General features: G+C 34.7%; 1 protein-coding gene across 1 annotated transcript; it reads left to right on the plus strand.

Annotated features, from left to right (window-relative positions):
* Positions 1–251: 251 nt before the first annotated feature.
* LOC115696624 (uncharacterized) lies at positions 252–12,720 on the plus strand. The gene is made up of 5 exons (XM_030623518.1): positions 252–781; positions 1,006–1,926; positions 12,230–12,410; positions 12,480–12,587; positions 12,685–12,720. The coding sequence occupies exons 1-5, from the start codon at positions 252–254 to the stop codon at positions 12,718–12,720; spliced, it is 1,776 nt and encodes a 591-aa protein (XP_030479378.1).
* Positions 12,721–14,193: the final 1,473 nt, after the last annotated feature.

Genomic DNA, 14,193 nt, shown 5'->3' on the forward strand with positions numbered 1-14,193 from the left:
CCCGAGTATTCAATAACTTCTCCCTCCTTTGCAAGCAACACCAACCTCAGATCTTTTTTGTTATGGAAACTAAACTTGTTGCTCACTCTACTTTTGTTTCTAAAGCTAAGATGTATTTTGCTAATGTTCTAGAGGTTCCTAGGAATGGTTAAGGAGGAAGTCTGTTTCTTTTTTGGAAGGATGATGTCCATGTTAATATTTTGTCTTACTCCCTTCATCACATAGACTGTAATGTTACTATAAATAATAATATGTTTCATTTGTCTTGCTATTATGGTTCTCCTTATATTACTGATAAAAATAATTCTTGGACTCTTTTATCTCGTCTCTTTGATGTTTCCCCTTTGGCACCGTGGATTATCGTTGGAGACTTTAACGATTATCTTGGCCATAATGACCGTAACAGCCATTGTTTGCCTCCCCCTCATGCCATGCATCGTTTCCAGAACTTTCTGTACAAATACTCTCTTTCTCCTTTACCTTTCTCTGGCAGTCGTTTCACTTGGAAACATGGCACTTCCTTAGAGCGATTGGATTGGGCCATTGTTGACCACAAGTGGAACACTCTTTTCCCCACTGCTTCCCTTCACCACCTTCCTTTTTTTTTTGGCTCGGATCATAGGGCTATTAAAGTTGTCTTTGATGGCAATCCTATGATCTTCAGGCATGACTCCCATTTTTGTATTGAAAACCACTGGTTTCTTGAACTTGATTTTTTCGACCTTGTTAAGATTGGTTGGACCCTTAAGGTCACTCCAGATACCATAAAGTTCCCTCTTCAGTCTTTTCTTTCAAAACAAAATAATTGCATTGCTTTTATGGTTTCTTGAGGAAGGGATAAAAATAAATTCAAAGGGGAAAGAATTCAGTCTGAAATTGATAACATTTTTGCTGGCCCCTTTATTTCTCCCTCTGATGTTCAAAAAGCAAACACACTTCAACATTCTCTTGACAATCTCTTGCTTAAAGAAGAAGTTTTTTTTTTTTTTGGAAACAATGGTCCAGGGCTAATTGGCTTAAAGCGGGTGATAAAAATACAAAATATTTCCATAGCCGGGCTTCTACTAGAAAACGCAATAACTTCATCAAGTCCCTTACTTTAAACGACAATTCAAGTGTCTCCAGGCTTCAGGATATTACCAACTCTTTTGTTCATTTTTACTCTAATCTTTTCACTTCCCAAGGTACGGATTATGATTCCATAGCCCTGATCCTTCAGGGGATTAACAAAACCATCACCCCTGATCAACATGCTTTCCTAGACAGTCAATTTGATCTTGCTGAAGTCAAAAGGGCTCTCTTCCAGCTTGTTGGGGACAAAGCTCCTAGACCTGATGGTTTGAATTATGGTTTCTATCAGAAACATTGGGACATAGTTGGCATTGATCTCTGTAATGCTGCCCTTCATGTTCTCAACACCAATGCTGACATTGCTCCTCTTAATGAGACGATCCTTGTCCTTATTCCCAAGGTCAATAATGCTTGTCGTATCAAGGATTTCTGGGCTATCAGTCTTTGCTCCACTATTTATAAGGTCGTGTTTAAGGCTATTGCTAACCGTCTCAAATCTATCCTCCCTGATCTTATATCGCATAATAAAGGTGTTTTCCTTAGCGATCATATAATTTTTAATAACATTATTATCGCTAATGAAGTCATCCATGCTATCACTAATCGTAAAACTGAGAAAGTGGGCTGGGCTGCTCTTAAACTTGATATGGAAAAGGCCTTTGACAAAGTGGAATGGGATTTCATCCGCCACGTCCTTCATCATTTCAGTTTTCCTTCCCATCTCATTTCGCTCACTCTGCGGTGTCTTTCTTCAGTTTCTTTTTGTCTCCATATCAATAATAGTCTATCTCCCCAAATTTTCCCTTCTCGTGGAATTAGACAGGGTGACCCTCTCTCCCCTATCTTTTGCTTCTGGTTGTTGAAGGCCTTTCTGGGATCATTAATTATAAGACTTCTTCCAACCTTTTGTTGGGTTTTATGCCCTAAATAAAACTTTATTTCAATGTAATCCAGATTATTCAATATCAATAAAGAAACAGAAGTATTTTTTCATTCATTTGTGTATGTTTTGGTTCACCTTATCAATTATTTGTCTATTTGTTTGATAAATTCATCCAAACCCTTTTCACATACTTGATCATGTTTATTGTGTTGTCAACACAGTGGAAAGTAAACATGACTATGTGATTAAAGATTCCTAGATTTATCAGAACACTGGGGTTTTACTGATATGACAATCTACATAAGAGTTTACTTGCATTTGGAGAAATGCTATGTTCTTTCCAGAGCAGTGGTTAAAGTAAAGCTTGGGTTGGATGCATGGAGTATGCATCGGAATGGACCGATATTTAACTTTGATATAGATTTATTAAACTTACTGTAATATCTATTCAATTCAATATCACTTAGTTGATCCTAGATCAAATGATCTTAATCCTGATATGATTAGGTTTAATCTCAAGAGTGTTATTCGTGTTCTTTGATTTGTTAGTTAAGCCTACTTTTGGGTCAGGGTGATACGTACATTTTGGGAGCACAATAGTGCAATTGAGTGGGAGCGCTAACATAAATATGGAGTCTGTAGCTTCTATCTGGCGAATAGAAAGTAAAGGATGATTTCCTTCGAGTTTAACCAAACGAAGATAAATGGTGGAGTACTCATTTCACTTAGCTAAAATATCAGTTGTACGGGGTTAAGTGTTTTAAGGATAAAATACATTGTAGGGTGTTGCGGTAATTTAATCCCTTTACAGTGTAGATCATCTATATAGAGGATCATTGATCAAATTAGGATTATAACAATGGATAATTAATGACGTATCTATATGGTGGAACATATAGAACGTTCTGTATAGCTGAGAGTGCAATTCTAAGTTCTATGCGTGGATTCAACGAAAAATTAATAAGTCAGTGAATTTAAAATGTAAATTCTTGATCTGCTTATTGAAAGCTCAGATATATAGACTCATGGTCCCCACACTAGTTGAGACAATATTACTTGTAAGACTCATTTAATTGGTTTTAATTAATCAATTATAATTCTCAAGTTAGACTATGTCTATTTGAGAATTTATCACTTATTAAGGGCGAAACTGTAAAGAAAGTTTATAGGGTATATTTATTAATTAAGAGACTTTGATTAGTTTAATTAATAAATATAATAAATGACAATATTATTTAATAATTAATTATAGTTATTAAATAGTTAGAATTGACATTTATATGGCTGAATGTGAAAATTGACAGTTTTTGAGAAAATGGGAAACATAAATGATAAAATAAGAAAGTTGCAAATGTGAGGCCTATTTCCATATTGCCATGGCCGGCCACATCATTGCCCTTTATCATTTAATTTTTTCAATTTTTAATGCCAAGTAATTCAACCCTAACCCTGTGTGGTATTCTATAAATAGAAGGTAAAGGCTTCAGGAAACATACACAACACAATTGCATTATTTTCCTTTCACAGAAATTTTCCTAATCCCCCACTCTCTCTCTCTCTCTCTCTCTCTCTCTCTCTCTCTCTCTCTCTCTCTCTCTCTCTCTCTCTCTCTCTCTCTCTCTCTCTCTCTCTTTCTTCTTATCTGTTTCGAAATCTCTAAGTGATAGAGTAGTGCCCACACACAGCAAGTAGTACCTCAATCATAGTGAGGAAGACTGTGAAGAATTCAGATACAACAAAGAAGGACATTCGGGCTCAGATCTTGATAATACTCTGCAATAGAAAGGATGCAAGGGTTGGAGATCTGAGTGGAAGGAGACATATTATTCCGCTGCACCCAATGTAAGGTTTCTCATACTTTATGTGTGTTTATTTATATTCGTTTTAGAAGTTCATATTTAGGTTGTTAATCAACATACTTGTGAGTAGATCTAAGATCTTGGTAAAATAATTCCAGCAACTGGTATCAGAGCCATGGTAATTGATTTGCTTGCAAGAAATTTTGACTTAAAACGATTTGTTGGTGATTTGGATGGTATCATGTTGTTTTGTGTGTTGTATTGATGATTGATTGATGTTTGGGAAATTCTGGGAAAAATAATTGAACTTTCGTTTCTAAAATTATTTTTATTGGATAGTATGGAAAAAATTAAGCAATTTACTTTTTTACAGAACTCGATTTCGATTTTATTTGAATTAGTTATGAATTTTCGAAAATCGGAAAAAATCAGGGTGGTGATTCCCCTTCCCACGCGCGCGTAAATCATGCCAGGGGATCCTTTCGCCAAGTTTTCTCGGCAATTTCCCCACCTGCGTGCATACTGTCCGTACCACTTGCCATTTTTTTCGTTTTCTTCGATTTTTCATGCTATTTCACGGAATTAACTTCCGATTTTTTGTGTAGTTTTGTATTTTGATTTTTAATTTTTATATTTCAAATCTAATTATCAAAAATAAATTAATTTGATTTTTAATTTTCATATTTCAAATCTAATTATCAGAAATAAATTAATTTGATTTTTAAAATTAATTTTAGATATTAGTGAAATTTGAGTTTGAAAATAGGTAAAAATCAATTTTTGCTTACCTCTTTTCTTATTTTTTTTAATTTTGATTATTTTATTTTATTTTTAAATCTAAGGTCAGATATTAATTTTTTTTTTATATATAATATTCTATTTTAAGCAATTTGACCTTATTTAAATTTAAAATAAGATTACTATAATCATGATATTTTAAAAAGGAAATAAGATAATTTTGCTAACTTTTAAATTTTATTATTTTTACTTAAATTAAATTATAAAATCACAAAAGGGTATGTATTTATCATTTAATTTATAAAATAACATGAAATTTAAAAGGTGGTTAGCAAATTTTTTTTGAAATAATATTTAGGTTAGTTGAAACCTAATTTTTCAAAAATTGTAGGTTTATTTTTTTTTTTTTACTTTTTTTCGATTTTTTTTAATTATTTTAAAATTAAACAAATCCTACATCCAACTATCCAATCTAACTTGTTGCAGGAGTATGTGTTTTAGATTGTTTGTAAGTTTTTCTAAAACCTATTATTGCTTGATCTAAATTGTCATGGTTAACTTGTTGACAGATCCAATGATCTGATTTTAACCCATGGTTCAATTGTCAATAGGTCAAGTAAATAATTTGTAACAGGTAAATTTTACATTCTTCTTTCATCTGTGTATGACCTAGTAACATGATAGGATCCATCCAAATATGTGTACCTGTGTGAGCCCATACGTTTATTTTGCTATAGATACATATACGTTGTTGCTGCTAAATAAAATGTCATAACTTGATAGATTTTATTTAGGCCCATCTAGTTTTTGGGCCTATTCAATTAATAACAGTTGTTCATTTTAAGGTTAAATTCCTCTTTTTTGGGCCTTGTGTGAGAGATGGGAGCCATAGAAGTGGGTACGACATACTGAACCCAACCCCCCCTCACATGAACAACCCCAATTGTGAAGGCCCATTTGCCTGATTTGGATAACTGTGCTAGGTTAATTAAATTAGTTTAGCCTAATAAAATTTATTAGCAACATAATTAATTTCATTTTTCTTGAAATTAATTCAAGAAAACATAGTTTGATGAATAATATTCTAGAAAGCTATATGTATTTTCCTGTATTTAATTAAATATAGAATTATAACCAACTAGATTCTTTCTGAAGCTTAATTTTATTATTTCATTAAATATTCCTATTTAAGTTGAAAATTTGTTATTTCTAACAAACCAACTTAGATTTGAATATCTTTTGAATTTCCAATTGTAAAATTAAGTTTAGGAATTTTAGGAATTGGTTATTAAGATTCTTTGGATATTTTTTAAGTTGATATTTTTTAAATATGGACAAACTTAAAATGGAATATCTTTTAAATTAAGTGGTTACAACTTAATTGTTAATATTTAATTAATTCAGTTTGAAGAATATTTAAGTTGGATATTTTTACATTCTTCTAAACAACTTAAATAAGATATTTTTCAAATTTATTCCATTTTTTAAAATTTAATTAAAGTTGGATTTTTTTTATATATATATAAATATGTTTTTTTTACTAAACCAACTTTAATTGGTAATTTTTCATTATTAAAATATGGAATAAAATAAATGATTAAATACAATACATATTTTTAAATAATGAGCTTTAATCAAGAGGCATTCGATCTCCATTGTTGGTTTTACATAGCTATTGTTTTAGTGAGTAATTCTCCCTAATGGAGGAACGTTCATTAGCAAGTTAGCACCGTTTAATCTCGAAAGATAAGTATTCTTGTAAGTTTTTTATATTAGTATTGATCACCCTAATGGTGGCGACTGTATAAGACTTACATGAGTATGAAACAATGGTGGAAGCTCATAAGATAGAATAGCCTTGACTCTCGTCTAAACGGGACAACGTTGGATTCCAATCTTGATCGAATAAAAGGTTGCTAGAATGTTTATCATTTTAGATGAATTGACAACTCTATTCAATGGATGATGCTTTGACTCTCGCCTAAACGGGACACTGTATCAGTTTGTTGGAAACCTTGGAAAATAAACTATGTTAGATTTAGTATTTTTATAACATACATGATTATTTGTTATTTTCTGAACTTGTATATGAATTTATAGAACCAAAACCTTACTTCTGTTTTATTGATATGTTGTAGTGCCAATATGAATAACCCTCACCCCGATCCACTCCTAGCTAATATCTTAGCAAATGAACTCTATAGTGTGAAAATGCATCCTGGTAGTTGCATTAACTCGCATCTATTATTGATGAATCTGAAGTTCCAAAAGGCAAATCTACTTGGAATTGAATTATCAACGGAACAATGGGTACAATTCATTCTTAATAGTCTTCCTCCGGAGTATAATGAATTTGTTGTATCTTACATGATCAACAATTTTAACTCCTCCGACATGGACAAGCTCGAATCTGAATTACGAGCTCATGAATGGAATTTGATTGCAATGGGACCTCCTGGTATTGCAAACTTTAATCAGAGGAAGAGGATTAAGCATGAAGGCTCTAACAAAGCTGCTTCTTCAAATACAATTAGCAGACATCATGTTCTATGTGCGAATTGTAATGAAAAGGGACATCAAGAAGAACAATGTCCCAGGCTTCTAAACAATTCAAACGAAGGTGATGCTTTTGTCTTTGAATCATGTGTTTTAGAGAATGACAAATCCAAATGGATTGTTGATTTTGGGTCTACTAACCATGTATGTTCTTCACTGCAGCTGCTTGAAACTTGGGAAAATCTTCACCCAGATGATTTAAAGCTAAAAGTTGGAAATGGCGAGTTAGTATCGGTCAAAGCTAAAGGAACGGCCCGTATCAAGTTTCATTCAAAAAGATTTTTACTTTTACACAATGTTTTATTTATTCCAAACTTTAGTAGAAACTTGATTAGTGTTTCATGTTTACAAACACAATTTTATATATTGAATTTTTCGAGCTCTAATTGTTCAATTTCTCATAATGGATTTCATATATGTGTTGCTAACATGGAACAAGGGCTTTATGTTCTAAGACCTGATACGCAAATCTCACTAAATACTGAACTTTTTAATGTAGCTAAACCTAGAAGCCTTAAGAGAAAAGAGATTGATAATGATGAACAAACTTATCTATGGCATTTACGTTTAGGTCATATAGGCTTTGATAGACTTAATAGGCTAACCAAGGACGGTCCATTGAAAAATGTCGTCTTAGGTGAATTTTCAGTATGCGAGTCATGCCTAGAAGGAAAAATGACCAAACGTTCTTTCTTTGCAAAGGGAGAGCGTGCCAAACAACCCCTAGGGTTAGTGCATTCAGATGTTTGCGGACCTTTGAATGTAAAAGCCCGAGGTGGTTATGAGTATTTTGTCACTTTCATTGACGATTTCTCTAGATACAGTTTTCTTTACCTAATGCAAAAGAAATCTGAAACGTTTGAAAAGTTTCAGGAATTTCATGCTTTGGCTCAAAACCAATTAGGTAAAACATTAAAGATCTTGTGAACTGATATGGGTGGAGAATATATGGATATGCAGTTCAAAGATCATTTAATTGAACTTGGAATTGAATCCCAATACACTGCCCCAAGCACTCCACAGCAAAATGGAGTTGTAGAAAGAAGAAATCGCACACTTTTAGAAATGGTTAGGTCTATGCTGAGTTATTCAACTCTGTCTACGTCCTTCTGGGGATATGCTATTCAGATAGAAAATGACATTTTAAATGTTGTTCCATCTAAAGAAGTCCCTAAGACACCCGTCGAACTATAGAATGGTCGTACACCTAGTTTACGCCATTATAGGATTTGGGAATGCCCTGCTCATGTCTTGAGAAAGAAAGAAGGCAAACTGGAATCGCGAACTGACATTTGCATGTTTGTCGGAAATTCTAAAGAGACTAGGGGTGGACTATTTTATAGTTACAAGGATAACAAAGTGTTTGTTTCTACAAATGCTACTTTTCTTGAAGATAACTATATTAAAGATAACAAACCGAAAAGTAAAGTTGTATTAGAGGAAATGCTTACAGATATAACTCCTTCCAATGTTTCGTCCTCTTCCACTCAAGAAGAGGATAATCCCACTCCCTCAGTCGACGCAACTGAGAAAACTACTACCAAAGTTCCTGTTCAGAAGATCACCGCTCCTCGTCGTGGTGGGATGGTTTTTACAAAACTGTCTCGTTATGGCTTGGATGGTGAAATCAATATGGTCGTTGGTGACGGTATTGAAGACGACCCATTAACCTATAAACAGGCAATGGCAAGTCCGCAACGGAAGCGATGGTCAGGCGGCATGGATTCAGAAATGGATTCCATGAAAAAGAACAAAGTCTGGGAATATGTAGATGCACCCGATGACTATCGTCCAATTGGATGCAAGGTGGTCTACAAGAAGAAAAGAGGCGCTGGAGGCGAAGTCGAAACTTTTAAAGCTAGATTGGTCGCCAAGGGTTATACCCAAAGAGAAGGTGTGGACTATGAAGAAACTTTTAGTCCTGTCGCCATGCTCAAATCCATCCGAATTCTTCTCTCCATCGCAGTCGCTTTCGACTATGAAATCTGGCTAATGGATGTCAAGACAACCTTTCTTAATGGGCTTCTTGAAGAAACCATCTATATGGAGCAACCAGAAGGCTATGTTCTTCCAGGGCAAGAAAATAAAGTTTGCAAATTAAATAGGTCTATTTATGGACTTAAGCAAGCTTCCTGCTCATGGAATAAAAGGTTTGATGAAATCATAAAAACCTACGGCTTTCTTTAGAATGAAGATGAACCTTGTGTTTACCAACTCAAGGAAGACCAAGTAGTAGTATTCCTGGTCCTTTATGTTGACGACATTTTGATCATTGGCAACAATATCAAGAAAATGACTGACATCAAGGAATGGCTTGACACTCAATTCGATATGAAAGATTTGGGTGAGGCTGCCTTTGTTCTCGGTATTCAAATTATTAGAAACTGGAAGAACAGATCCCTTGCTCTCTCTCAAACAACTTACATTGACAAAGTTTTAGAGAGATTCTCTATGACCAACACCAACAGGGCGAATATGCCTTCTAGATATGGTATCCGTCTATCTAAGGAACAATGTCCTACTGATCCTCAAGAGATAGAGGACATGGGAAAAGTTCCTTATGCTTCTGCAGTTGGAAGTCTAATGTATGCAATGTTATGCACTAGACCTGACATCTGTTATGCAGTTGGAATCGTGAGCAGGTATCAGTCAAATCCAGGTTAGGAACATTGGAATGTTGTTAAGTATATTCTGAAATACTTGAAGAGTACAAGAGATTACGTGTTAGTCTAGAAGGGTGGTGCTTTAAATCCCATAGGCTATACCGACTCAGATTTCCAGGCATGTCTTGAAGACAGGAAATCTACATCTGGGATGGTGTTTACTCTTGGGGGTGGAGCAGTGGTTTGGAGAAGTTCTAAACAAACCGCGATTTAAGATTCTACCATGGAGGCAGAATACATAGCTGCAGCGGAAGCTACCAAAGAGGTTGTCTGGCTGAGAAAGTTCTTTACCAGTCTTGGTGTCGTACCTGGAATGGAAAAACCTCTAGTCTTACTTTGTGATAACAATGGAGCAATAGCCAACAGTAAGGAACCTCGAAGCCACAAGAGAAGCAAACATATAGAAAGGAAATATCATATCATCAGAGAATATGTGGCAAGAGGGGATGTACTGGTGGAAAAAATGGACACAGAAGACAACTTAGCTGATCCATTCACCAAAGTATTGGTAGTGACTGCATTTGAAAAGCACCGTCAGAATTTAGGATTAATTGAGATGTACTGATTAGTTTTATATTAGTGCAAGTGGGAGTTTGTTGGGTTTTATGCCCTAAATAAAACTCTATTTCAATGTAATCTAGATTATTCAATATCAATAAAGAAACAGAAGTATTTTTCATTCATTTTTGTATGTTTTGGTTCACCTTATCACTTATTTGACTATTTGATTTATAAATTCATCCAAACTCTTTTCACATACTTGATCATGTTTATTGTGTTGTCAACACAATGGAAAGTAAACATGAGTATGTGATTAAAGATTTCTAGATTTATCAGAACACTGGGGTTTTACTGATATGACAATCGACAACAGAGTTTACTTGCATTTGGAGAAATACTTTGTTCTTTCCAGAGCATTGGTTAAAGTAAAGCTTGGGTTGGATGCATGGAGTATGCATCGGAATGGACCGATATTGAACTTTGATATAGATTTATTAAACTTACCGTAATATCTATTCAATTCAATATCACTTAGTTGATCCTAGATCAAATGATCTTAATCCTGATATGATTAGGTTCAATCTCAAGATTGTTATTCGTGTTCTTTGATTTGTTAGTTAAGCCTACTTTTGGGTCAGGTTGATACGTACATTTTGGGAATACGGCAGTGCAATTGAGTGGGAGCGTTAACATAAATATGGAATCTATAGCTTCTATCTGGCGAATAGAAAGTAAAGGATGACTTCCTTCGAGCTTAACCAAATGAAGATAAATGGTGGAGTACTCATTTCACTTAGCTGAAATATCATTTATACGGGGTTAAGTGTTTTAAGGATAAAATACATTGTAGGATGTTGCAGTAATTTAATCCCTTTACAGTGTAGATCATCTATATAGAGGATCATTGATCAAATTAGGATTATAACAATTGATAATTAATGACGTATCTATATGGTGGAACATATAGAGCGTTCTGTATAGCTGAGAGTGCAATTCTAAGTTCTATGCGTGGATTCAACGAAGAATTAATAAGTCAGTGAATTTAAGATGTAAATTCTTGATCTCCTTATTGAAAGTTCAGATATATAGACCCATGGTCCCCACATTAGTTGAGACAATATTACTTGTAAGACTCATTTAATTGGTTTTAATTAATCAATTATAATTCTCAAGTTAGACTATGTCTATTTGAGAATTTATCACTTATTAATGGCGAAACTGTAAAGAAAGTTTATAGGGTATATTTATTAATTAAGAGACTTTGATTAGTTTAATTAATAAATATAATAAATGACAATATTATTTAATAATTAATTATAGTTATTAAATAGTTAGAATTGATATTTATATGGTTGAATGTGAAAATTGGCAGTTTTTGAGAAAATGGGAAACATAAATGATAAAATAAGAAAATTGCAAATAGGAGGCCTATTTCCATATTGCCATGGCCGGCCACATCATTGCCCTTTATCATTTAATTTTTTCAATTTTTAATGCCAAGTAATTCAACCCTAACCCTGTGTGGTATTCTATAAATAGAATGTAAAGGCTTCAGGAAACATACACAACACAATTGCATTCTTTTCCTTACACAGAAATTTTCCTGAGCCGCCACTCTCTCTCTCTCTCTCTCTCTCTCTCTCTCTATCTATCTATCTATCTCTTTCTTTTTCTCTGTTTTGAAATCTCTAAGTGATAGAGTAGTGCCCACACACAGCAAGTAGTACCTCAATCATAGTGAGGAAGACTGTGAAGAATTCAGATACAACAAAGAAGGACATTCTGGCTTAGATCTTGATAATACTCTGCAACAGAAAGGATACAAGGGTTGGAGATCTGAGTGGAAGGAGACATATTATTCTACTGCACCCAATGTAAGGTTTCTCATACTTTATGTGTGTTTATTTATATTCATTTTAGAAGTTCATATTTAGGTTGTTAATTAACATATTTGTGAGTAGATCTAAGATCCTGGTAAAATAATTCCAACACCTTTTTCATGGTATTACCATTTGTAGGTCTGCCCCTCCCATATCCCATCTTCTGTTTGTTGATGACAGCCTGCTTTTCACTAGAGTTACGTCTCTGATTCTTCTTGTAGTGATATCAAAGACATTCTACTCATTTATCATAAGGCTATGGGTCAATCGGTCAACCTCCAAAAATCCTCCATCCTTTTCTCTCCCAATACTAACTCTGGTTCTCGATTTTTTTTTTTTCTAAATTCCTTGTATATGGATAATAAGCCTTTTATCGATAAATATTTAGGTGTCCTTCAATGTTTTTCACGCTCCAAAAAATCATCTTTCCTTTTTCTCCTTCAAAAAGCCAGCTCCAAATTATCTGTGTGGAACCAAAACCTTTTCTCTAAAGCTGGTAAGGAGATTCTTCTCAAATCGGTAATTCAGGCCATTCCATCTTATGCCATGTCATGTTTTCGGATTCCTGTCTCTGTCTGTAAATATTTTTGTAGACTTATGTCAAACTTCTGGTGGGGTTCAATTGGTAATAAGCAACAGATTCACTGGAAAAGTTGGGACCATTTGTGTAAGTCTAAATTCTTTGGGGGTTTGGTTTTCCGTAACATTGTCCATCACAATCAGGCCATGTTAGCTAAGCAAGCCTGGAGAATCTGCACTAGCCCCAATCCATTGGTTGCCTCGCTTTTAAAAGCTAAATACTTTAAACACAATGATTTTCTCAATGCTCCAATTGGCCACTCTCCTTCCTTCTATTGGCGTAGTATTCTTTGGGCTAGGGAACTTCTCATTAAGGGCCTCACCTGGAAAATTGGGAATGGAACTTCTGTTAAAATCATTGACCCCAAATGGCTTCCTAACTGGGATAATATTCCTTTCAAAGCTGGCTTATCTCCCCCTCTCTCCACTCTCTTTTTTCATTACTGAGGATAGACACTGGGACACAATCAAACTTCATCAATACTTTGATGATAATATCATAAATTCCATTCTCAGTGTTCCGTTTGATCCTTCTAACAACGATTGCCTTACTTGGAAACATCACCCTTCAGGTTGCTTCACTGTCAATTCTGCATACCATTTAGCCAATTCTCATTCCTCTGCTCCTAGTTCCTCTAATCCTGTTGCCTTTAAATCTTGGTGGACATCTGTTTGGTCCTCTAACATACCCCCTATTATTAAGCATTTCGTATGGAAAGCCTTTAACCATCTCCTTCCTTCCAATCTTAACATTTTTCATCGCAAGTCCATTTCTTATCCTTATTGTTCGATTTGCTTAACACATTTAGACTCTAACACTCACTCCCTAATTACTTGTTCCAGAGCAGGTAAGTTTTGGAAGAACTCTTCTTTCTCTTCCTTTTATTTTACTAATAATAAATATGATATTAAAGAATTTTTGCTGCGTGGCTTTGAACATTTTGACAAGGATAATTTCTCCATCTTCCTGGGTTTTTTATGGGCAATTTAGAATAGAAGGAACAAAACCATTTTTACTGATAACAACTACACTGACTTAGATGTGGAAACATCAGTTTTAAATTACGTGGAGGAGTACAGGGAAGCTCAATCGAAGATCAACACTTCGTCCACCCTCACTCAATGTGGCAATACCAATTTGCAGCCTCCTTGTGGTATGTTTCAACTTAATGTGGATGCGGCTCTTTGCTCGAGCTCCAACAAGCATGGTTACGGTGCATAGTTACTGATTCCACAGGGCAAGTCATTGCTGGTTTTTCGGCCTCATCTTCCTCAAGTCTCCCCCCAATTTTTGCAGAAGTAGAAGCTCTACAATGTGCTTTGCTTTGGTGTCAGGCAGTTCGTTTTCCTCTCGGCATTATTGTCTCCGACTGCCATAATCTGGTTCTCAGGATTCAGAAAAAGTCCTTTGATCGTTCGACTCTTTCAAGATATATTGCAAGTATTGTTTCCTCTTTGTCATTTTTTCCAGGCGCATCAGTTCACTATCTTCCCAAATTGGACAATACTCTCGCTCACAATCT

Source organism: Cannabis sativa, chromosome 7 (assembly GCF_029168945.1).
Source record: "Cannabis sativa cultivar Pink pepper isolate KNU-18-1 chromosome 7, ASM2916894v1, whole genome shotgun sequence".
NCBI lineage: Eukaryota > Viridiplantae > Streptophyta > Magnoliopsida > Rosales > Cannabaceae > Cannabis > Cannabis sativa.